Source organism: Tympanuchus pallidicinctus, unplaced genomic scaffold (genome assembly GCF_026119805.1).
Source record: "Tympanuchus pallidicinctus isolate F22 unplaced genomic scaffold, pur_lepc_1.0 scaffold5, whole genome shotgun sequence".
In the NCBI taxonomy this organism is placed as follows: domain Eukaryota; kingdom Metazoa; phylum Chordata; class Aves; order Galliformes; family Phasianidae; genus Tympanuchus; species Tympanuchus pallidicinctus.
Window position 1 is genome coordinate 41,224,612 of NW_026294769.1, and position 25,169 is coordinate 41,249,780.

Consider the following 25,169-nt stretch of genomic DNA (forward strand, 5'->3'; position numbering starts at 1 on the left):
CGCGCCCGCAACAAGCCTCCCCTCGCGGGCTCCGTTCCCGCTCGGAGCCGCGTGTCCGCGGGACGCTCGGAGGGGAGCAGCCCAGTCTCTTCGCAGCCCACTCCCCTCGCATCCCTCTCCCGCCCTCCGCCGCTCCCCGTCCCCGCAGCACGCCCCGCCCGGCCCGCCCCGCTCCGCACACGCCCACCCCCGGCCCCTGCCCCTTCCCCAGAGCCGGGCTGAGTCCCCGCCGCCGGCTGCGCTCCGCGGGGCCGCTGCCCCTCCGACAAAGGAGGTGGAGAAGCAGAGGCGGGAGGACGGCGAGGAGGAGGAGGGGAGGGGGACGCGGCCGCTCCGTCCGGATGCGGTGAGCCCCCGCTTCGCCCGGCAGCGCGGAGGGAAGCCGAGGAGCAGCCGCGGCGCTCCGCCACCATGGGCTGCTGCACGGGGCGCTGCACGCTCATCTTCCTCTGCTCGCTGCAGCTGGTGAGTGCGGGCACGGCTTGGGGGGGGGACCAAGTTCTGCGGTGCGGGGCCGGAGCGGCTGCGGCACGGGCAGAGGGCGCGGGGCGGGGGGAACACCGCGGCCATCGTCTCCTGTTCTCATTTTTTCACCTCCCTGAGAGCCCCCCGGCACGACCTCTCCTGCACTTTGCCGGGGTTCCTTTCCTGAGCGGGTGATTGAGATGAGGAGGACGCGTCTCCCTTTGTTTACTGAAGTTGGCGTATTTGTTTCTGAGAACAGAGTTGTTACAGGAGCGAAGCGGCCCCCATTAGCGATAACCCTTCCCCCGGCTCATTAGCCGGGCGATAACATAATGCTCTGCCTTCGGCGGTTCGCCCTTAGTCCCGAGAGGATTTAAAGACATTTTTCTTGTGACTCGGAGTCATCATTTTACCACATGATCTCTCCTAAGAGGAGCGCTGTGCCGCGCGTGTGGCTGCGAGGAGAGTGGTGGGGCGCGTTGGCCGCTTTCCTCCCTTCTAAATCGTTTGTGGATTTCCCCGGCCATCTCTGGCAGCACTTTGCGGTGCCCTCTGCTTAAATCCAGCACAGACGAGTATTTTGCCTGACCACCCTTCTTCGTGTCAGGGCTTTGTGCCTGCGCCGGCTGCTGTACCTCCATTGTGCTCAGTGCGAGGGACGGGATGGAGCTGAGCGGTGTAGGCACTTGGGTGGTACCCAGAGGCAGGGCAGGCGTGCCATTGTGCGTGTGCTGTGAGGAGAGCTGTGCTTCTACCGTTCGGTCTTTGTTTTTTCTTGTTCTGCATCACTTTTACAGATGCTCCTATTGACTGCAGGAGAATCACTCCTGATTTACTTCAACGCGTGTGGGAGGGGAGAGAAACCCTTTTTCTTCAGATATATCCCTCTACCGGTTATGAAGGTTATAATAACTGTATTTACTATTCTGGAGAATTACTTGGAGGCTATAAAAATTGAAGTAAAGCGTGAATAGCCACCATAATCTGCAGAGAAATGCATATAAAATCTTTCAGGAAAGGATTTGTGTTTTATAAGACACCTATCAGATCATGTAACAACTTCCAAAAATGACTTTAATGTGCAGATTTTTCTACTGTACTTATCTGCTTTATAACGTTCTGCTGTCATATCTGTATCTTTCAGGCACTGATAAATGTCTGTGTGGCAAAATGCTTTCACTTTATTTCATTTTCATTTAAGGATAAGAGCTGTGCTTCAGATGCAAGGTGTAATCTGGTAGATGTGAACTTAGGGCTCAGGTGCTTCCTGTGCTCTCAGTGGTGGCAGTGTTCAATGGATGCTTGTCGAAGTTGTCACCACGGGTGGTTTTAGAGCTTTTCTAACGTCTCAGAGATCACGAGTATAAAGTCTGCAAGCACAACCACATCCCCAGACATTGCTGTCATTAAGTGACACCTGTGTTACCTCGCATCCAGTTATGGGAAGGGGAAAGGCATGATGCTGGCTGTGGGCAGCAATGTTACAAAAGCTAAAGCACTTTTACTGCTCATTCCTAAGGTTTTGGGAGTACAGGTGACCTACACAACTTGAGGAAAAACTTTAGAATCATAGAACTATAGAATGGCCTTGGTTGAAAAGGACCACAATGATCATCTAGTTTCAACCCCCTGCTATGTGCAGGGTCACCAACCACCAGACCAGGCTGCCCAGAGCCACATCCAGCCTGGCCTTGAATGCCTCCAGGGATGGGGCATCCACAGCCTCCTTGGGCAACATGTTCCAGTGTGTCACCACCCTCTGAGTGAAAAACTTCCTCCTAATATCTAACCTAAACCTCCTCTGCCTCAGTTTAAACCCATTCCCCTTTGTCCTATCGTTATCCACCCTTCAGGAAGAGAGATGGGCATGTGTATGTTAAAATTGTTTACCTTAGTCATATTTTTCTAATGTCAGATAAGGGTCTGTGAGCAGTTCTGCCTGAACCTTAGGATTAATCTTCAGATATCATCTGAGAAAGATGGACCTTGCAAAATATGGCTGACAACACCTTCTATAGCGTATGGACAGTCAGCCATACCATGTAGGCATACTGTAGCACACTGTGTAGGTTCTTTTTGATATAAAATGGCATGAAGTAAAAAGCTGAATTCCTGGAAATACATACATACTCAAGGTTTAGTTCTTGTTTGAAAGCAATATGCAGTGTGTTGTGGTCTTTGTAGCTTCTTCATTCATTGAAACTAGCTTCCGCTCTGACTTCTGTCTGGTGCGTATGTTTGTGTGCTGCTGGGATGAGGAATTACAGCAGTTACTGTGTGACACTCTAAGATACTGAGACCCTTAACAGTTACATACATAAACTTCAAGAAGATTTTGCTTGTACTTTTCAATGCCGTTTGTCTGCCAGCGATTTTGACATCAAGTGAAAATAGTTTTCAATTGCTTTTTGATTCATGAAAACATGTATTGCTGATTGACAGCTTTTCCATTTCATAATACATACATCTCAATATTGAACCCAGTAATTCCACGATCATTCTGCATGTAGTCTCATACCATTTGACAGTATTCTCATTCTTCACACCCATCTGTGTGCATCCCCATCACTGTGTGTGACGTGGGATTTTGGACATAATCGCAGAGGAGGTTGGCTGGGTGGCACCAGTGCTGCAAGAGCTGCTAACAACATGCTGTCCTGAGCAGTCTCTGTACACCTCTGCAGGTTTATTCTGCTTCTGGAAGCTGGGGGAATTTTGCCTAAGGACAGTGTTGTGCCCCCTGCTTTTAAACCCTGTGATCTCTGTCAGTGTTTAAAGTGAAGCATTGTGATATGCCATTTCCAAAGTTGTCAGGCTAATAACTCAGAAGTGTGTGCGTATCTTAATGACAGATTTATGCATAAAAAGATGATTAGGAGCTATGCATACGTCTGGAAAATATATCATGTGGATATATGAGTCCTTTGGATTGCAGCCATAATTCTCACTAGTGCCATCAGAAGTCACAGACATTGGCCTCCTCTGTAGTAGGAAATCAAAGCAGCTGCCAGGGTCGGTGTCTGTGCTTGAGTAGCCACTATGCTGGAGAAAACTGCAGTATGAAAATGCTTAAAAAATAAAGCAAATAAAAAAAAATTAAATTCTGGAAGGGGTAAATTGGCAAAGAATTGCAGAGACATTTAGCTGTGTGAATCCAATTGATGTTAATATGTGTCACAAAGTGGAAGCCTTCATGCTGCTTTGAAAATGTGTTTCTGAGTAACTACTATTGCAGGAAAATTTTGTTTTAACATTTACAGTAAGTGGAAGTTTTTTGCTACCTAGAAGCATAATGATGAGCATGCACAAAGAACTATAAGTAACAGAGATCATGAATGAGATTTTCAGAATAGTGAATGGAAGACAAACAGAAGGTGCTCCCCTTTACTGCTTTGCAAATCTCATTTCATGCCTTTTTCTTTGCTGCACTGAGTTCATTGTATAGATGCTGATTTAGCAGTCTATGTTCTGCCTAGCTGTTGGCACAGAGCAGTCTATCCCCTATTTAACCTGTTACTTTCCAAATAGTTTGTGTCAACAGACCCCATGGGGAAATGATTCTCATGGAAACACAGCTTCTCTATAGCAGTGTTTTGACCAAGTCACTGTGGACTGCAGTTGGTTGTTTTAACAAACTGATTCTTTTCTGAATATTCATGATGGTGATTGCAATTAACATTAATTATAGCAATGCAGGCAAATCCTTACCCTTGGAGCTGAGACTGTAAATTACTCTAAATTAGACTAAATGTAACATTTCACTATTTTTTTACTATAAATAGTGGAATTTTATTTATGTGAGGAAGCGCACAGATTTTCATCTCATTTAAAAATGATTTATAAAGCTACAAACTAACTTCTATTAATATGCCTCTTCACTATCTTACAGTTAGGCTGTCTGTGCTTGTGTATTAGAGCCGACAGCAGTTAGTTAACAGCTCCCAGATTCAAGAGATTTGATAAATTGAGAAGGTAAAATCTCTGAACCGATAAATTGTAGCATCTTTTTATGTTGGTAAAAGAATCACTGGCCCATTGATCTGGAGATGAAGCATCTGTCCACTGGTAAAGAGGCAATGTGAGGGAGCAAGCACTGCACAAACAGGGACGAGGGAAATTGGGATTTTTAGCCTTGAACAGTATGCTGTTTGTGGGATGGTTTCCTGCTGAGAAAACTGATGGGGGGAACGGTGTTTTGCTCAAATAACTCAAACAACATTTCCAAATCATGTAACAGTTGCTGGTGGCTGTGCCTAAGAGCCTGATACGCTTGTTTTGCAGGTGAGTGAATGCCCTTAATGTTAACATTAGAAGTAATAGGCTGTGTCCAGGCTACTGCTTGAGTTACATCTTAGTAAGCTGAAATCCAATGTATTAGGTTGTATCTTTTTTTCAAGATCTCCATCAACAGGAATAGAAAAGTAACAACTAGCAGTAAATGTTTTTCACTTTGTTTTCTGGTTTTATACAATTGTTGGAAGATGCTTGTTATTATGCATTTTCAGTGCATCAGCATTGCACGTGTAACTGCTCCACTCACCAGCAATTCAACCTCAGCAGTGAAATTCCCTTCTTGTAAAGCTGTGTGCCATACTTCTTTCAGTTCAGTCATCCAAAGTTGGGAATTCAGGACTTCAGGAACTCTGGTCTTGCAGAGCTGTCTGAAAGTTGTGAACTGGTGAGTCTGCTACAGAAGCCATGCCACAGTTTCTTTGGTTTTGGCTTTATTCACCACAGCAGGCTACTTTTCTGCAGTTACTTGCTGCTCCGTGATTGACAGTCTACTGTCATACAGAAATATAAAGGATATCTTCCACAGTGTTGAAGTGAAAGATTTAAGGTTTTATTGATAATAATGGAAGTTAATCCAGTGAAAGTTGTTCATTACATTAGATCTTCTTCTTGTCTATAAGATCAGTAGGTTTTGGAAATATTTATTTTATGAATATTGGAAGATGGAGTTCATCTGCTACATTCTGCCGCTACAAGATTTTTAAGACTGATTGTGTTTTTGAAAATCACTGAAATTCAGAAGAGCATCACAGTTGGATCCAAACAGGGTTTGAGTAGTTCTTGCAGAACTTCAATGCAGAATAGTTTTATGCTTATAGATCAAATGAGATGGACTGCAACAAAATTGGTTGGGTGGTGTTAAAATCTTGCTGTGTTTGTTGAGGTCTTAATCTGAAATAGAAACTTGTATGACTAGATAATTTGAAGTCATGTTTTTCAGAATGTATGTTCTTTACATGCGTCTTGGACATAGAAAGTAAATCCTTTCAGTCTGGGGACCAATCTGTTAAGTTGGTAGTAAGTAATCAAACCACAATTCTTTTATTTTTCAGGAAAGGCTTTTGTATTTTAGTTTCTTTGTGATATCCAATTTATTCTCGCGTACAGATAAAAGAATTTAATTGATTAAGTGAGCAAAGAATTCAACCAGTCACACAGGTGACCGGCCCTGGTATTGCACAAGAAAAGTGAGTGGAGGTTCTATACTTCACTTGTGTAGGACCTGTATATGTTCATACATTCAGTACAGATACTGGTAAGATCGTCTCTTATTAGATTTGAGCAGTGGAAGGAGAGATATCATATCCAGGAGGAAATTCTGATCAAATATAAGGGGAAAAGAAGTCACAGTGAGAACAGTCACTGGAGCACGTTTTTCAGGAATGCTGATGATTCTCCACCATTGACTAGTTTTGAATATAGCTCTGAAAAAATTGTTCTAACTTTGAAGTGTATCTGATGTGTTGGGCCCTGCCATAAGTAAAGGTTTTTCTATGTAACTTTAGATTATCTCATGACTGTAAAGTTTTGCCAAAGCATAACAAATAGAGGCATTCAAGCCTCTACTAGGAGGATATTTAAAATACACAGTAATACAGGCTGTTTTGAGATAATTGGCTTCTTCTTAATTTGTCGTGGGCATAATACTGTGGAAATAGGCTTGAAAAGGCAATAGCCATTCTAGTATTCAGTTGAATCTCTGAACACCCCAATTCAGTGTTAAATTAAATGACAAGTACCTATGATGACCTTGTTATTTATAATTTCAGAAAGAATATTTCTGTGATACAATATAGTATGTCAGATCTTTTGAGCTTAGAAGCAAAATATATTTTATCCATTCAGTTCTGTAATTAATCACTAAGCAAGACTGCTGACATTTTGGGGCAGAGAACCTGTTATTTTCATCTGTAAGGGGAAATGAACTACATATTTTTGGTTATAGATGAGTAATACAAAGAAGGAGTAATGACTGACTGTGTGGTTCAAGAGACTGATAATATGATACAGAGTTTTTCACCTCTAGGTCATGTTTTGAAATTCTCTGCAAGTCAAATAAGGGCAGAAGTCATTATGGCTTATATGAGATGTTGGCAGTCTTGATATTGTGTCAATATAGAAATATCATTCTCATATGAGTCCTAATTTTCACTTATTGAGGATTTATTAGGAGGATCAAGGAGGTGGCCATGGATTTTGAAGGCCAAAGTGATTTTTTTTGTTTTTTTTCCTGTATTTTCTTTAGGTCATAATTCGAGTGGTGCAAGCAAGACAGAGTAGTGAAGTTTGCAATGCCTTTGCTAGTACTGGAAATGGTATCCTAGTTTGGGATGCAAGCACAGGGAGGCATTTATAAACTTGGTGTCACACTAAATCAAAATGAAAAATAATGTTTAAAAAAATTTCATTGATTTTTATGTGAATTTCATCTGTTTCATGGATCAGGAAGAGAATATTTCTTTTTATTTAGTATGTTTTGCCTTAAAAATAAAATTCAGCAATAGCAAGTGGAATATTTCTCACTTTGACACTTGAAGGCACTTGTATTAATCTAAAATGAAACAGTTTTCTCCTCATCTATCATATAATGATTGAGTGGCTTGGGTTGGAAGGGACCTTGAGGATCATCAAGTTCCAACTACTCTGCCACATGCAGGGTTGCCAACCTCCAGATCTGGTACTAGACCAGGCTGCTCAGGGCCCCATCCAACTTGGCCTTGAACGCCTCCAGGGACATCCACAACCTCTCTGGGCAGTCTGTGCCAGCACCTTACCACCCTCTCAGTGAAAAACTTCTCACTGACATCCAATCTAAACCTTCCCTACTTTTGTTTTAAACCATTTTCCCTTATCACGATCTACCCATGTAAAAAGTTTATTTCCCTCCTGTTTGTAATCTCCATTTAAATATTGGAAGACCACAGTGAGATCTCACTGTAGTCTTCTCCAGAATGAACAAGCCCAGCTCCTTCAGCCTGTCTTCACAGGAGAGGTGTGCCAACCATCTGATCATCTTCATGGCCTTCCTTTGGGCCCTCTCTTAAAGCTCTCCATCTTTCTATGTTGGGGGCCCAGGCCTGGATGCAGTACTCCAGATTGGGCTTGACAAGGGCAGAATAGAGAGGGACAATCCTTTCCCTTTCTCTGCTGGTAACCCCTCTTCTGATGCAGCCCACGATACTGTTGGCCTTCTGGGGTGTAAGTGTGTACTGCTGACTCATGTTTTTTTCATCAACAAGAGCCTTTACGTCCTTTTCAGCAGTGCTGCTCTCAAGGAGTTCTTCTCCCAGTCTGTATAGATATATCTGACCCAAGTGCAAAACTTTGCACTGCTTTGTTGAGCCTCATCAGGTTCACATGGGCCCACCTTTCAAGTTTATCAAGGTCCCGTTGTATGGCATCCCTTCCTTCTGCTGTGTCAACTGCACCACTCAGTTTGGTGTCGTTAGGAAACTTGCTGAGGATGCACTCAATCCCATCACCTATGTCACTGATAAAGATGTTGTAGCTTACCTTCCCAAGACAGACACCACTCCTCACCAGCCTCCACCTGGACAAAGAACCATTGACCACAGCTCTCTGGCTGTGACCTTCCAACCAATTCCTTATCCACTGAGTACTCCACCCTTCAATTTAGAGATGAGTGTGATGGGGGACCACGTCAGAGACCTTGCAGAAGTTTGGGTAGATTACATCAGTTTGTTTTCCCTTTGTCTACTGATGCTGTTACTCCTTCACAGAAGGCCACCAGATTGATCAAGCATGACATTCTCTTGGTGAAGCCATGCTGACTGTCTCATCACCTGCTCATCCCTCGTGTGCCCTAACGTGTCTTCTAGGAGGATCTGTTCCATGATCTTCCCAAGCACAGAGGTGAGGCTCGCTGGCCTGTAGTTCCCTGGATCTTCCTTCCTGCATTTCCTGTTAATGGGAATGATGTTTCCCCTTTTCCAGTCAGCAGGGACTTCACTTACAGCCAGGACTTTTCAAATATGATGTTGAGTGGCCCAACAACCACATCAGCCAGCCTCCTTGGAACCCTGAGATGCATGCTTTTGGTCTCATAGACCTATACGGATCCAGTCTCATGAGGAGAGATCTTGGACTTGCTCTCACCTTCCAGTGGGGGGAGTTTGCTCCCCTAGTTCACTGGGATGTGAGAATTCTGGCTGACAGTGAAGGCTGAGGCAAAGAACTCAGTGAGTACCTCAGCCTTCTCTGTATTTGTTGTAGTCAGTTCTAAGTAAGAACAGTTAACGTGAATCTTCCTAAAGGGTGTGCCAGTAGGTTTTTGATGGTACGCTGTTATACTCAGCGAGATTTGCCGTTCCCTGACAGAGCAGTGCCAACAGATTTATTTTATTATCATTATTTTTCTAAATGTGTGACCCGTGAAACCTTGGTGATCTCACCAAGGGTCTGTGCCTTTAGCAGGTCTGTAAGCTGGATTTAATCACTGTTCTCTAATCTTAGGAACACACAGAATGCTTAAGATCCTGGTAATAAAAATGTAGTAAAAGGTTTTAGTCTTTTTATTTTTTACTGTGCTTTCTTACCATCTCGCATTTCTTCAAATACTGTCATAACTTGCATGTAATCCCAGCTCAGATGGATTTTTTTAATGCTGTGGTGATCTGGGACTTGTTCTTACAAGTTGCTGAATGCCCTCCAGCTCTCATTAAAATCTCTGAAAGTCATTCTTGTACATATTGGCTCTTCATAATGATAAGTTCAAGCAAAAGCAGCAGCAAACCCCTTCCAACTATCAAGTGCCAGCAATGCAGTAAAATGAGAGTAAAAAGAAAACTTTTCTGCTTAATAAAATAAATGGTCTCATCCAGAAAATTATCCCTTCTTGAAGTTAACACCAAGAAGTAGTAAAATGGAAAATTTTGATGAGAAAGTGTGTGACTCTTTTTGAACACCTGCAGGATTTTTTATTTTATTAGTACCAAATTTTTAGTTGAGAGTGAGTATAAACATACATAAAGAACATACGTTTGAGAATGAGCCAAATAAAACTTCCCTAAGAAGAGTTCTGACACACACCAAAGAAGCTACAGATAAAGGAAAGGAGGAAGAATTACTGGGAGATGAACCATGAACAGAAAGATCCTAATATGATTTTATGGTGAGGGACATGATGGTTACAGGGTAAGAATTGTAGGAAAGATCATTATAAAGAAGGTGAGATGTTAGAGCACTCATCTGTGCACAGATTAAAGTTAACTGTGCGTGTGGGAGGAATTCTTTTCCATGGTTTCACCAAAACCAAGATCTTAAGAAAATAACTTTTATCTAACATGCATCGAGGTGGTTGTGTTTAGATTCTAACTGGAACAGAAACCTTGCTGCTCCTACAGATTGTCTGAATAATTTACATCATAAAAACCTCAAAAGCCTCTCTGTCCTCTAATGCAGATAAAGAGATTCTGCTCAGAGAGCTAAAGGACGGTCTACTCACGATCCCTACAGGTGCTGAAGATGATTTAATCAGTCTATAATCAGTCAGCCGTACATTTTTAAAGTACCTGTTTCAGTGTATCCATTAATGTGCATGTTCAGAAGGCACTTAAAAATCTCCATGTTTGGAAGCAATTCTGTGTGTTTTCAGTTGATTCCTTCGTTGGTGGAAGTTGCTGATTTGTGCTCATCTTTCTTCTGATAAACTGTTTCTGTTCTCATCAACATAAAATGCGCCAGTGCTCAGCTGTAAAATGATAATACTATTTCCATTCTGCCTTAGAGCCTGCTCTTCCTTTTTATCGAGCAAGATGACTGGTTCTTAGCTCTCCTCCCAGCAACTTCAGAGCAAGTTCCAAGCTTTAATTTTTGCCAGCTTTATTAAAGTAGAATTCAGATGCTGTTCATCTCAGCCTCAGACCAATGGGTTACACTGATCCAGTAAAGATTCGGATTGAGGTTCTCCTCATCCTGAAAATATCCTTCAATAGTTATATCCCATAACCGTACCCTTCGCTAAAAATACAAAGTCATTCTAGAGAATTGGAAGCGTGTAAGGTGTTAGCAGTTGCAAACAACAGATGGAATTGCTCACTTAAAAAAAAAAATTAATCATGTTGAGTAGCATACTGTCATAGACAACAATAAATCTCCTGTTTGGAGGATCCAAACATGTATTTCTCTAACTTCCATCACTAGAAAAAGTAAATATGTGCAGAAGTGATCTGGTACTGTGATCCATTTCCTCTGACTTGTAGAAAAAACAAGCACGAGGTGGCTATCTGAGTAAATCACATCCATACAACATGAATAGGATTTCGTTTAATCCAAACCACTGGTAGTTGTGTGATCGACACAAGGTGAAGAACCACAGCATTAGAAAAAGGGGTGGTTAGTTTAGAGAAGGCGGCAGTGTGAACAATGGATTAAGGAGTGTTATGTAGTAACTGAGCTAGCAGTGTAATTTACTGCAATGCTGAATGCAGAGAATTTGCCACGGGAGCACTGGAACGCGAGAAGTCCTTCCCAGTCCCTATTTATGATAGCAGATTAGACATATGGTTCGCCATAGCCAAAATCCAAACTTCATTCAAATATCATGAAAGAGTTTAAATGTATTGAAGTATTATAGATGCCTTGAATGGCTTTTGGTGGTATTTCTAATGTATAATATAACCACAGTGGTTTGATGAAAGACAAAGCTGACGAAAAGTAATGACAATGCCACAGTTGATTTAAATTGGATTAATGTGATAATGTCCTTCATTTCTCTAAATGCTGCTTTTTTTTTTTTTTTTTTTTTTTTGCTATTAGTTAACTAGATGTAGTCAAGACTGTGGAATCATAGAATGGCTTGGGTTGGAAGGGCTACCAAGTTCCAATCACTCCGCCACAGGCAGGATTGCCAACTGCTAGATCAAGTACTAGATCAGATTGCCCAGGGCCCCATCCAATCTGGCCTTAAAGATAAATGTGTTCAGCTTTTAATTATTGCCTGTTAGGTTGTACACCTGTAATCAGCTGACTGTGTACCAACCTACTTATCATAGCTACGTGCACCTTGTTGGTTGTTCTGTTGTGGGACAAGGATGGGGCAGGCACAAAAACCTGTGCATACCCTCATCTGCTGAATTTTCTTATATGCCCTGGCTTCTTCTTCCTTTTTTTTTTTTAAAGTTTATTGGATGATGGATAGAGAACAATGCTACCTGTAACCTCTTTTAGTCATATTTAACAAGCTTGTATTACTTAGAAAGAGTGTGGGAAAGAGTGATATGAAATAGTTTCATTGTTTCTTTGTATCTGCAAAAAGTTCCAGCTTTCAGAGGTCAGCCAATACGAGATATTTATTTGCATTGAAAGGTGATGAACAGTTTGGCCAAAAGACTGTTCAGATTAATCCAAGGTCTCACTGAGTAACAGAGATTCTGTTCCATGTGAATCTCAGTTTTCTGTGAGATTTGGGTTTCTAAGCCAACATGCAGTTTGTGCACATGCCAGATGTGCCGCAGTGCTCTGGTTCTGGTAAGGTTTCACCCTGATCATCCATCTGTTGAGAAGTGGAAGTAATTAATGCTCCAAGTCCAGTAATGGGTTAGCACCTTTAAAAATCATGAGAAGCACAATGAAGCTGAGGTTGCCTCAAGATTAGGATGTGTGTCTATTGCCTCTGGATTAGGATATGTGTCTAAGATACACTTTGCCTGAAATACACACAAACAAAAATAGGTAGTGAGCTAGAAATGGAAACAGGCAAATGTCAAATAATTTGCTTTAGTCCTTACAGAAAATCTCTCATGTCCTAGTTCCTACTGTTTTTCTACTTGGTGTTTGCTCATATTTCTGCATACAGTTGCTTTCTGTATTGGCCACAAGTGGCTATAAATGTATTAACATTTTAATAGGAAAATTTGGTATATTTTGGTGGGCACATACTTTAGAGAATACATTTCTTTTTAATCACATGCAGTTTGCAAAGTAGTTTAGAACTGCTAAAATTCACTACAAGGGCAAAAACATCTACAGATTCTCTTTTGGAAAGATTATTTCTAAGAGTTGATAGATTTGAGTCCTTGAATTTGCTCTTGAAGGATGAGACATGCAGATACCTACACCTGTACCAACTGCACGTTTAGCTGGAGAGTCTGCTTGATGATCTCACTCCTGGACATGGGCTGTTGAGAAAGTCAAGAGTCAGGATCTTAAAGTATTCTGGAGATCAAGGAAATAAGCAGATCTCCCCAAAATTCTGTAACTGACACCTACATATGGAGAAAGGGCAATTGTGAGGAAGGGAGAAGTTTTATTTTTTGCTGCTAGATTTGAGCACTGTTTAGTTTGCACAAGAACTAGGAATTCACAGTTTTCTCAGTCTATTTCCTTTGTCAACTAATCTGCTTAATTGAATTTTTGTAACTGGAATTGGCTAAGATATTATAGCATATTAATTGCAAGGGGAAGAAGAAACGTTAATCACCTGTGTGGTAAACCTTGACTTTTGCACATACTGTTTTCTCTGAATGATAAAAGCAAGTCTGATGATGGATCACAACTCTGCAGGTAGAAGGGTGATTTTCAAAGCAGCCCATTCAAGATCAATTCCCTTCCTCTAAAAACAAAGCAATATAAAACGTTGGTGCTTAAGGGATAATTACTTTGTCTTTGAAGAACATAAACTATCAGGCACCTCCCAGACTGATTGTGCCAAGTAAGGAGCACCTCCTTCACTAGAGTGAGCAACATTATCTCCTGCTGAGAGTAGGAGGAACTATGGATGCTGACTGCTTTTCACTCCAGCACTGCTAATGTGGGGGACCCCAGTTGTAACCGAGGCAGCTGTGCCATTGGTTGGGCTCTACGACTACAGGCACTATTAGAGAGTGCCATTAGATGAAGTCATTGAGCCATTAGGAAGCCTGCAAAAATTAGTAGATTCTTGTAATCTAAACAGCATTGTGGTTAAGCATATGCCCACTGGACATCCTCAAGGGAAGATTTCTTTCACACATACTGACTCTGTCAGTGTTACCAGCCAGCATTTCACTAGCATGAGATTTAAGCTTTGTAACATTTCATGGATCCCTACATCATGCTGAGCTGTGCTGGTCATCTATTATTAACATGATGGCATTTTTTGCTAGACTAGAAGTATCTTCTTATCCACTTTCTTATAACATCTTCCATTACTTTAAAATGCTTTCAAGGTCTCTTTTACTCACATTTTATTAGTCAGGAACAAAGGCTTTTCAGATTTCAGAAGCTAATATATGCTGATATCTGTATAAGCAAGCAAATACCTCAGATTTTGAGGTCATTTTATTATTTAATGATGTCTTCAAGCCTCATACACAGTCTTTATAAAATACCTCTCTGTGTCCTGTGTACCTCTCTGTGTACCTATCTGAATGCTTATTAACATGCAGTTATAATTTTGCATTAGAAATTCTGGCTCTGTGTGGCAAAATGAGACCTTCTTTGATTACCATCACTAATCATTCTTTTGTACATATACAGAATTTAAAGAACTTAGAAGAAGTTGGAGGCAACATTGTGCTTGCTTACACAAATTGATGGAGACAGTTGCATGTTCATTCTGCTTTAAAATGGCCAGGGGCAAGGCAGTTTGCATCTGGGAACCATGGAGTTAGCTTGGTGTGGTGTCATGGTCAATAACCCTGCAAAGAGTAACATAGCTCAGGCACAGGGCTGTGCTAATGCATCCACAGAGCTTCTGTGTGAAGCTGGACTGATTGGATTACAGTCAGAGCAATCAGAACCGCTGTGGTAGAGAGATGCATCTCAGTAAAGTTAATGCTGTTAAATATGTGTTCTCTCTCTTATCTAAACAGTTGTTATTACATGAGTTTTTAGCTATTAACACTGAAGTGTTTTATGTTAATTCTGACTTAAAAATTGCTATCAGCTAATGAGATGTGCTAGGATGTTCTTGTCAGTGAACAACCTTAAGCAAAGGTTGGAATCCAGTGACTTCAGTCTGCCAGATCTTGAATCAGGCTGAGTAAACCATCCAAATCAGAGAGCAGAAAGTTACTGATTAGCATACAGAAAAGAAAAAAACAATAAAAGAAACTTGAAGTATATTGGAAGTGAATGGCTATACCAAATGTATTTATTTAAATCTATTGTATAGTTCCTGCAAGCAAAGAAACTTGATTTAGTCCTTAAAGACTTGGTTGAAACAAAGGGGCAGGTTCTGTAGTAATGTCTGATTTGTTGCCTTTTACTGCCATAGCAGTGAGTAGAAGACCTGCTGGAGGCCATAGGGAAGCTGAGTGAAAGCCAGGAAAAAAAACCACATGACTCCCAGGCTCACAGCTGAAACACAAGATCACCATTTGTCTAAGTTTTTCTTCTCTGGTACTTTCAAACTCTCAGAAAAATTGGACTTGAGGTCAAAGTGTTCGTACTTTTTTGTAGAACAAAGGCGGATATTTGCTTTGGGAAACTTTGGTTGTCTTACGCTTATCTGTTTTTAAGCAGCAAGATAAATGGTGATAATACATCTGAACTCATCACCTGCTTTTTCTATTATTAAATTCTTCAAAACTTGTTTACTCTGGCTCTCTACCTTTTATAAGCCCATTAGTGTCAGTAGAACAATGGTCATACTTGCTGAACATCAATTTCAAGAGATGACAGCTGAGTGCTTGATGGTAAGTGTCCTTCCTAATTTTATGCTTTCACAGAATCACAGAATTGTAGGGGTTGGAAGGGACCTCCAGAGATCATCGAGTCCAACCCCCCTGCCAAAGCAGGTTCCCTACAGCAGGTCGCACAGGTAGGCATCCAGGCAGGTCTTGAACATCTCCAGAGAAGGAGACTCCACCACCTCCCTGGGCAGCCTGTTCCAGTGCTCCGTCACCTCACTGTAAAGAAGTTCTTGCGCACATTTGTGCGGAACTTCCTATGCTGCAGCTTATGTCCGTTTCCCCTTGTCCTGTCTCCACTCACCACTGAAAAGAGACTGGCCTCACTACTATGACCTCCACACTTCAGATATTTATGAACCTGGATCAGGTCCCCTCTCTGTCTTCTCTTCTCAAGGCTGAACAGACCCAGTTCACTCAGCCTTTCTTCACAGGGGAGATGCTCCAGGCCCTTCACCATCTTTGTGGCCCTCCGTTGGACTCTTTCCAAGAGATCCCTGCCTTTCAAATATTTTCCCTAGATTTTAGTAAAATGCTCAATAGTCTGACATGATAATGGTTTCCCTTGTTTAAAATATATATGTTTTAGAAGTTGCTTTATGCCACCTACCTTCATTAGAGGGTTTGTCTCTAACTACTCTGCCTCCTCCATCCTTGTCTCATTTTGAAAAGTGTGAAGATCCTAAATGCAGCAGGACCCTCAGTTGTTAGCAGAAAGTGGTTGTTACGGAGAAGACAGACTAATCCTGTAACTTTTGGCTTTTCCAGAATACATTTTTATGTCTATTTTAAAAGAATATGGAGTGATGATAGTAAGGACATTGAAGGCATGGCCAGAGATATTTTCACCATTATTTTCCTTTGTGTGTGAATATGAGAAGTAGCTATTGTTAATGATTCTACTTACAGAGACGTGAATCTGTTGTTCAGATGAGCATTGTATGCAAGACCCATCTCAGGTGCCTGGTGTTTACACACATGAAGAGGCCTTGGGTAGACAAGAGTTACAAGAGTAACTGTTATCCAGCATTTTTCAACAGATTAGTATTTATACACAATTAAAGATTTGTATGTCATGAGATTGAGGTATGGCTGAGTACAACTGATCAACATTAAGGACAGGCTGCAACTCCGATTTTGTCAAGCGTACATGTCTAATTATGGATGCCCACAGTTTGTTGCTTCTCTCAGAGTTTGTAATAGTCCCCCTAGATTTGTTTCTAGACTACCACATTTACACTCAGGAAGTCAAGATTCTGCTGTTGTTTTTTTTAAAAAAACAAACAAAAAAAAAAAAAAAAAATCATCATAGGAAACTAGAGGGGGTGGATGGAGGAAATTGACATTTCTTTATGTCTTTGTATTTCAAAGTTTCTCTTTGATTTTTTTCTATTAAGCAAAAACATAGAATGCAAAAGGTATGAACCAAAACCTCTTGAGAGTCAGTCAAACGGATCTCATTTAGGTCTTTGATTCAGCCTCAAATGCCTTTTTTAGCAATTCTTTTTTTTTTTTTTCTTTTCCCAGACACTTAAATATTTTGCATTTATCTCTCTTACTTTGCTGGGTAGAAACTCCCTTCTATCTGGAATTGTTGTCTCTAGACCTGTACAGAGGTGCTGGAAGGGACACGTTATAGATGCCTTTTAGCAGAGGGAAAGAGCTGTGAGCCGAACCTGCATTTCAGGGCTGGAACCAAGGCATCCCACAGCAACCATAATAAGTAGGCAATTTTCTAATAACACTTGAAACGTACATAACTTCAGTTCTTGTCTTAAGTAGTGGTAAGAACTGAGGCAATGGGGCTGGAATGGCAAAACCTGAGCAGTGCTAATGGTGTTTTCAGACACAGGTATACTTTTCCATTTATGTAGATGAATAAACTTTTAGCTTGATTGTCCTCCTTTTGAAAAATATCAGAAATACTTTCACTGAAATTCATGGGAGAAGATTTATTACTTTGGTTTGGACAGTGCACGTTTTCATCTGTCCTTTCTCCTTCAGAAATTATTTTTCTTTTCAAATGTGCAAGTTAAAAACAACTCTATTTTTTCATGAAGAAGTAAGGAAATTTTAGGCATTAGTTCATTTACATGGGTGTTTGATAAAGAATGTGCTTGTGCTATTGATTCTGTTTGGAGGCAAGTGATCTTTTGAGGCTGCTCCTGATTTCGGAAATGCCAAAAGGAATCAGGCTCAAGCTGAGAAAAAAAGTCATAAGTGTGTGCAATATTATGCTGGATGTAAACATACAATAAGGACTCTGGAATGTACTGATATTGTAGTCACACATGTTCACAGAATAATAGAATCATTAAGGTTGTGAAAGACCTTTAAGATCACCTAGTCCAACTGTCAACCCATCACCTCCATGCCCAGTAAAACATTGCGTAGTCTTAGCACTACTGGTATACCGTTATTATAGGAAACCTCTTTGTACAGATGTGACATATGACAACAGGATTTTATTTTACGTTTTTTTTTCTGCAGGATGTTAGGATAAACTAAGACAACTCTTGTCTACTGCTGCAGCTTTGTTCATACCACGGACTTTGCTGTCCAAGAGCCTGGGGTGTTGAAGTTTTCCTGCCCTGAGCTAATAAAAGTACAGAGTAGTTACTGCACAACTGTGTGATGCAAAGTAGATAGTACATGCCTATGAAAAAGCGAGCAACATGATATTCATCTGCTGTCAGCTCTGGTATATAAATGTGTATGAATGTGAAATCTGTCTGTGCCGATACCATTCCCTGCAAATTTATGATGCAGCCCTTTTTCCCTTATAAAATCATGAACTAAAATTATGTTTTGAAGCGTAGCAATCTCATTAATGGCAAGCAGAAAATTGTGTATATCCAAAGGCCTTGTTTATAGTTTTGTTATTAATTGTCAAATATGTTTGTTTTATGCATGTATTATGTTATTTTTAAAAAGTAGTTATCAAGGACTTTAATAATAATAGAAGATAAAAGAACAGCTGAAAGTCTGAGAGACTGATAGGAAAAAGAGAAAATACAGGACATACTTTTGCATGTGATACTCTTTTTTCTGTTGCTATATCATTCCAGCCTTTAAAACCTCATCTGACCTCTGACAGTTGTGTTGATTGCAGTGGGCCTCCTTATAGTTCAGATTCCAAATAAAACAAGTAAGTCTGCCGAGGTCAGGTTCTCTGCTTCTATTTCTTTAGTTTGGAGAGCTCATAGTTTATCACAAATTTGATACAAGGCCCATTTCTCCTTCATGTCTAGCAGTGTCTTAAAAATCCTCAGTCTTGGATGCCACTGTGGTTTTCCTCCATATACATATTGTGTTGTTACTTGCTTAATGTACAGGAAGAACCATGCTTTAGAACACACAAAACCATTTACTGAGAGGATATTTTTTTGGTAACAAATCATAAAAAATCGTGCTAGAGGAACAATGAAGTAAGTCATTATTGATGCCACAGGGCAGTGATATGTATAACCTATTCATTAAAATCATCCAAATATGGAAGTCTTGTTATTCTACTGTCAGTTTTCTTACAACTGTACAGTGTGTCTGAGCACCTTGCCCAGACACAGATTTACCTGAGAATAATAGGGCATCTCCTCATAACAGGGTATCTCCTTCTCTTGTTAGAGCTATCTGGTCACGCGACGTGGCCATACTGCTATCTCTACCTTCATTCACACTGTAGTTAGATACGATCCTGATCTATGTTAAATTTCTGCAGCAATTCAAGACAGCTATTTCCATTTATTTTCACACAGAATCACAGAATCACAGAATCACCCGGGTTGGAAGGGACCTCAAGGATCATGTAGTTCCAACCCCCCTGCCTAGCAGGGCCACCAAACATACACATTCAGATCTACTTACATTCATCTTTCCTCTTTGCAGTAGCTCTATGTTCGTAGTTATCTATGATTATTATCTCTACAGTCCTATCTCTTCCTACAGTTTTCTTCAGACTGTGCTGTTTGAATTTCCCTTTGGAGAAAGGTTATGTTTCCTTGTTTTATGATTGTTCTTGTTGATGTGTGTTCTAATTTTTACCAATTAGCCCGAAGTATTGTTGGGATGTGGTTCCCTATCTGAAGTCAGGCCTCCAGATAAGACCTTTCCAGTGAGTGTAGATAGATTTTCTTTCTATTCCTTTTTTTTTTTTTTTTTGGTAGAGTGACACTGATGGTAGAGTTTATCTACTGTAAACCACAGTGCACTGTGCACAGCTTCTTCAGAGCTGTAATTTGTCCTACTATTTTCAATGTGGTATTTCTGTTTCTTACTGATCTACACTGTATTCATACCTACTTAACATACTGAATTGCATTTTTCCTCTTAGACTATTTCCCCATTTCATCAAAATCATTTTGAATATTCTCTTGTGTTCTAACATGATTAAACTTGTTTCTGCCTTCATATTGTCTATATACCTAGTAAGTATGTGTTTTATTATACCAGCTAAGTAATTTATCAATCTGTAAGATAATTTTCCCTATGGACAAGGACAAACCTTCCAGCAAAACCCAGTTAATCTACCTGTCAGTGAAGCATTAGTCAAAATTCTTATAATGCAGATATTTAGCCAGTTTTACTTCTCATGACATTACAGTTAGACAGTATTTTTATAGATTACTTTAAGGTAATAAAATGGGAAACACTGGACTCATTACTCTCATAAAACTCATTATTCTGTAATTTAGTCTTTTTTTTTTTCTTTTTTTTCCCTGTTTAAGTATAGGGATTACCTTTTTCCTTTTTCCCATCTTCTGGTTACTCGTTAATTATCCCTGTGTCATCTTCAGGAAAACTGAAATATATTCAGCATGTTCTTTATAAATTTTCGAGTGCATTTCATATAGTTCAGATGATTTGAAACCATCTAATCTATTCTTTTTTATTCTACTATCAGCTGAGATTAGCTTTTAAATAAAGACTTAAGCAAAGCACAAATTCAGCCATTAAACCATCTTTTCATTATTCACCAACAGACTTCATGTTATAGTGGATAATGGATCATATGGACCTTCTTTTTCCTTAGTGGGAAAAAGTACTCAGCTTCAGTTGCACCACTGGCACTCTGATATCCCATATAATCAATACATTTCTTACACAGCTAATCATTTTATACTTCTGCTTTTCTGATTTTTGTTGACTTTTTTACTTTCTGGAATAATTCAGTAATAACTTTTTTCTTTTTTAAATGGAGAAGATATTTGGAGAGATTAGTTAGATGAGCAAGTAGTTTTGCAACACCATACATTGTATACTACTCAAATTATTCTTTTTTCTGCTCAGCCTTTCCCTCCTGTAAGAACACCATTAGGTCAACCATGGCATTTCAGTAATTCAGTTAAGCATGATAAAGCTTCATGTCGCCTCATCACCTGGACTTCCAAGTCCACTGAATCTTAGATGCCTTGAGTGCTATGGCTGATGCAGAGGTTTCTAATTTGTCACAGCAGCACTGGAACTGCCATCAACCAAAGATACACACCAGGACAGCAGTACACTGTCCCATCCTTGCAGATACTTGGAAATGGACGTGACTGAACACCTCGGTTGGACTCTGAAGTTGGATCAACTTCACAGATGATCCAGATGTGTGTGTGGTGCAGAGGATGGAGGGGAGGGGAGAAGAGGAACAACCTCCACTATTAGCCTGTCATTTAATGCCCAAGTGCAAACGTTAATTAAAGTTTAAGATTTGAGAAACAAATATTTTTTTGTGATCTATGCATGTATGGAAAAAATTGTAGTTTGCACAGTAAAAACCAAAATATTCTAGTCTTAGCAAGTTTAACAACATGTGAATAATATAACGTGACAAATATCACATAGAGTTAAACTGTACAGGTTTTTTTTTTTTTTAAAGTATCCTTTTGACTAAAGCTGTGTGCTTCTTTAAATATTTCTGCCTGATTTTCATATAGGGAAAACTTGTTTCTTTTTCCATTTTATTCTCTTTTCTTTTTAAGGCTGGTGAAGGAAGGTTTATGCTTACAAATAGGTTTTATAGTAAAGATGTTATTTAACAGCTCTCCCTTAGTAGCTCACCAGTAATTTGATATATAAGACACCTGGAAGAGGTTTTAGAAGAACAATGAAGTGGTTAATGAGGAAACTGATAGCGGAAAAGCCCACTTACTTGGGAAAAAAAGAAAAAGACTAGAGTGGCAATTTAGACTTAAATAATGTTCAGTGTAATGCATTTTTTTCTTTGTCCTCATTTCAGTTTTCTAAATACATATTTTGAAAACTTCACAAGTCTTGGTGGCTTTTTGAAAGTCTGTGAAGTAAATCCTCAGGGAATTATATTCTAAAGTAATTTTCAGGAGAGAGAGAATTTATCCAGGAACATTACTGTTAAGATGCCATTATAATATGGGTAGGGGGGAAATGTGACAAGATGGATCTGTAGTAGTTCCTAGCAGAAAATCTTGGTACTACCAGACTTAACATTTTCATAGGTGGTTTTTTTTTCCCCAAACTTTCCATCATACTTGCTGAGAATTTGACTCCCATGGATATCCAGTTTGAAAACCATGGTGTATAGAACCATTGTGATTTTCAGGTGACTCTAGGATTATTTTTTTTCTGCATCTCGAGCTCAGCCTCTCAATATTGCTTCCTGCTGTTTGTAGTTCTTCGAAGGCTTAAAGCTAGCTTGAGTTTTCAAGTAATGGCTTATTTTTAATTATCAATGTTACTTCATTTTCAGGTTGTGCTTGGTTCTTTACAGACAAATAATAATAATAAAAAAAAGATGGGTATCTTGTTAATGACTCTAGGGTCAGCACGTCACCTAGCATCCACTCCCTGTGAACCTGACAAAACAAACAGTGATGCTGTTTCAAGGAATGCTACAAACACCAGGTCAAATACACTTAAAGCTTTAGTTTCTTGAGTGTCAGAGGTTCACAGGGGATCCTGTTGCTTTCCTGGCTGCTGAAAAAACATTCACAAAGATAAACAATCAAAGCACTAAATGAATGCATTTTATTAGTAGCAGTATTATTATCCCGGTGATTTAGATCATTCTGTTCAGTCAGTGGACTTCAAAGACCCCGGTTTCAAATCACTGAAAATTTACTACTTGTATACAAGAAGAACCTCTTAGTTTGTATAGTATCTGGCCACATGAAGCCAGAACACCAAGACATATCCATAATCAAATTCATATTTTAAACCTTCTGTTGATTGCATCCCATGAAATATATAAACACATAAGGTACAGCCTATGAAATATATAAACATATAAAATACATGGTTTAATAGTATGTTCTGTATGAGTGAAGTGTAAGGATCAAATTTTACAGAAATCTGCATTAATATACTTCTTTAAGAAAAAGGCACCTACATCCAACAGGCAATACAACATGCTCCCTTCTGTCAAGTCTGTCAATATTTTTCTTTTTCATTTTCTTTTTAATGCAAACTATAAAACTCTTGATATCTTCGTCATTCAGGAAATTTTACATATTCTTCTGCTGTATATGATGGTATTATTCTTCTGAAAGAAAAAAGTGTTTTGTTTTTTTTTTTTTTAACATAGGCAAAAATGCCTTCAGTAAGGAAACTGTGGCAGAAAACATTATCTTTACACATAGAAATTCTGTCATGATGACTTGCTAGAAGTTGATAGGTCTCAAAGTACCTCCAGTCTCCTCTGAGGATGCCTAGCTGACTTCTGCTTTGAGTAAAGTGACACTTGTCCCTCTGTTGTATGATTTGAATCTGTTGCCTTAATGTGTCATGACAGGTACAGTATAGGTGAGGAGCATGTAGAAGAGAGAAGGCGAAGCTATACAAAAATTGCCAAGGCGCATTAAAAAGAACTGTGAGGTTCAAAGTTTGAATTTTACACAGCATGTTTCTAACTGAAAACAAAACTTCTCTTCTGGTATGAAAATTGCAATTTATGCAAAATTGTGTCTATGCTTGTCATTACAAAAAAATTGCAGCCATTGCTGTTAAAAAAAAAAATAATTAATTAATCAACACGAACATTGTGGACCAGGAAAACAGAAGTATTTTAGGTGGATGTCTCAAAAGTGAGCAAGTTTCAGTGTGAGAAGTAAGTGTTGTAGGTAAACACAAACGTTTTTCCCTTTGCTTTCTTGTGCTTACCTCACCGTGCTGCTGGCCCATGTTTCTGAAGGAACTGGTCCTGGAGGAATGACTTATTTAATTCAGGGAATAGCAGGTCTGGGCCTTGTTTTGTTTCTGACAGGACTTGAACAGTTAATGGGTTTTTACAGAATAGTTTTATTTTACTGTTGAATCCGTATTTTTGAATAAAACATTTTTCAGTGTAAATTTTCCATCAGTTAATTAATGTACAGCATTCAGATGGCACTACTAGTGCTCTCTCCAACAATTCTCTAACAGTCAGTGCACAATTCAGCATGAGCCTCTGAACTATGGCTTTATTATTATGGCAGGGAAGTTTAAAGATAAACTTTAGCTGTCACTGGATAGGCTTCTATTAGTTCTGGTAGGTTCAGTATTTGGCATAAACATATAGAGAAAAGATTGGAAAACAAACTCATATTTAATATTTCATGTAGACCAATGAACAAAATTCAATAGATACATGCAGCTGAAATTAAATGGATGCAGTATAGCTAAGACCAAGCTTTGAGCTATGAATTATTAAGTTTTGCCAATTTCATTAGGCTTTTTTTTAAATATAGAACTGCTCTTTTTCTTAAAAAAAAAAAAAAAAAAAAATTGATAAGCAAATTGTGGATGCAACATAAAGCATAAATAGTTAAACCACTTCATACTGAATGTATCAATCTTATCATAAATTGTGTGGAGACTATCGTCTGGAGGACAATTACAGTAGGCACCAGAAAAGCTGGTAAGTGCATTTTCAAATTTATAGATGGAAATAAAAAGTAAGTAATTGTTGGAATTCTGTGTTGTGTGATATATTCTTGCATAGTCTTCTTTTTTGTATGTGCAAAGGGATTAATTTATAAGTATATGTAGAAAGACAATTTTTGTGTGTTTGAGCTCATAAACAATTTTTTATATACCTCTTATTTCATAATATTTTCTTTAAGACTTCCAAATATTTATTTTTAAGAGATTTCATAGATTATTCTCTACTATATGTGGCTCTTATTCTTTCTGTCTCTTATTAAATATAACGTGGAAGGTCAGATTCTTCAGTTAGAGAACTAGCAGTGGGGTGTATTTCAGTCAGGATGGGATATAGTTTCTTTGATTGGAATGTGATTTACAAGGTTATGTATATCTTGTAAAATAACTCATGACAGCTAAAACAGATGTATTTTCTTCCTTCCATAAGCCTTTGACGTGGATGTTTTGTCTACTGCCTTTCTCTAAATAGAAAATTTATGCCGACTTTTCCCAAATAGATGTTCAGATAGTATGTTTTTAATGCGGCAGAAACTTGTGAAAATATTTTCAGGCATCAGTTGCTTCCACGAGATGTTCGTGCTTTCAGACATGCAAATGATTTGAGGTTTTGTAGTCTCTGAGGGCAGGATCAGTTTTTTTTTCCTGAACGGGTGAAATCATAGAAATCCTTAGAGTTGGAAGGGCCTTTAAAGGTCTTCGAGTCTTATTCCCTTGCAGCATACATGGACATTCTAGATCAAGTTGCCCAGGGCCCAATTCAATCTCTAAGGATGGGAGTAAATACCAGTATTTGTTGTTTTTTTTTGTTTTTATCAAAGGATTGTGTGTCCTTTTTGAAAAACCTGGAAAGGAGTGGAGTGCATTTATGAGGCTGAAACTATTCAGAAAATCCCAAATGAA

At 39.4% G+C, this 25,169-nt stretch overlaps 1 protein-coding gene across 1 annotated transcript in view; it reads left to right on the forward strand.

Annotated features, from left to right (window-relative positions):
• Positions 1 to 228: 228 nt before the first annotated feature.
• Positions 229 to 25,169, forward strand: part of NKAIN3 (sodium/potassium transporting ATPase interacting 3) — a 329,597-nt gene continuing 304,656 nt past the window's right edge. Inside the window, exon 1 of the mRNA XM_052704496.1 lies at positions 229 to 465. Within this exon, the coding sequence (XP_052560456.1) occupies positions 412 to 465 (54 nt within the window). The 5' untranslated portion in view covers positions 229 to 411. The remainder of the gene's footprint in view (positions 466 to 25,169) is intronic.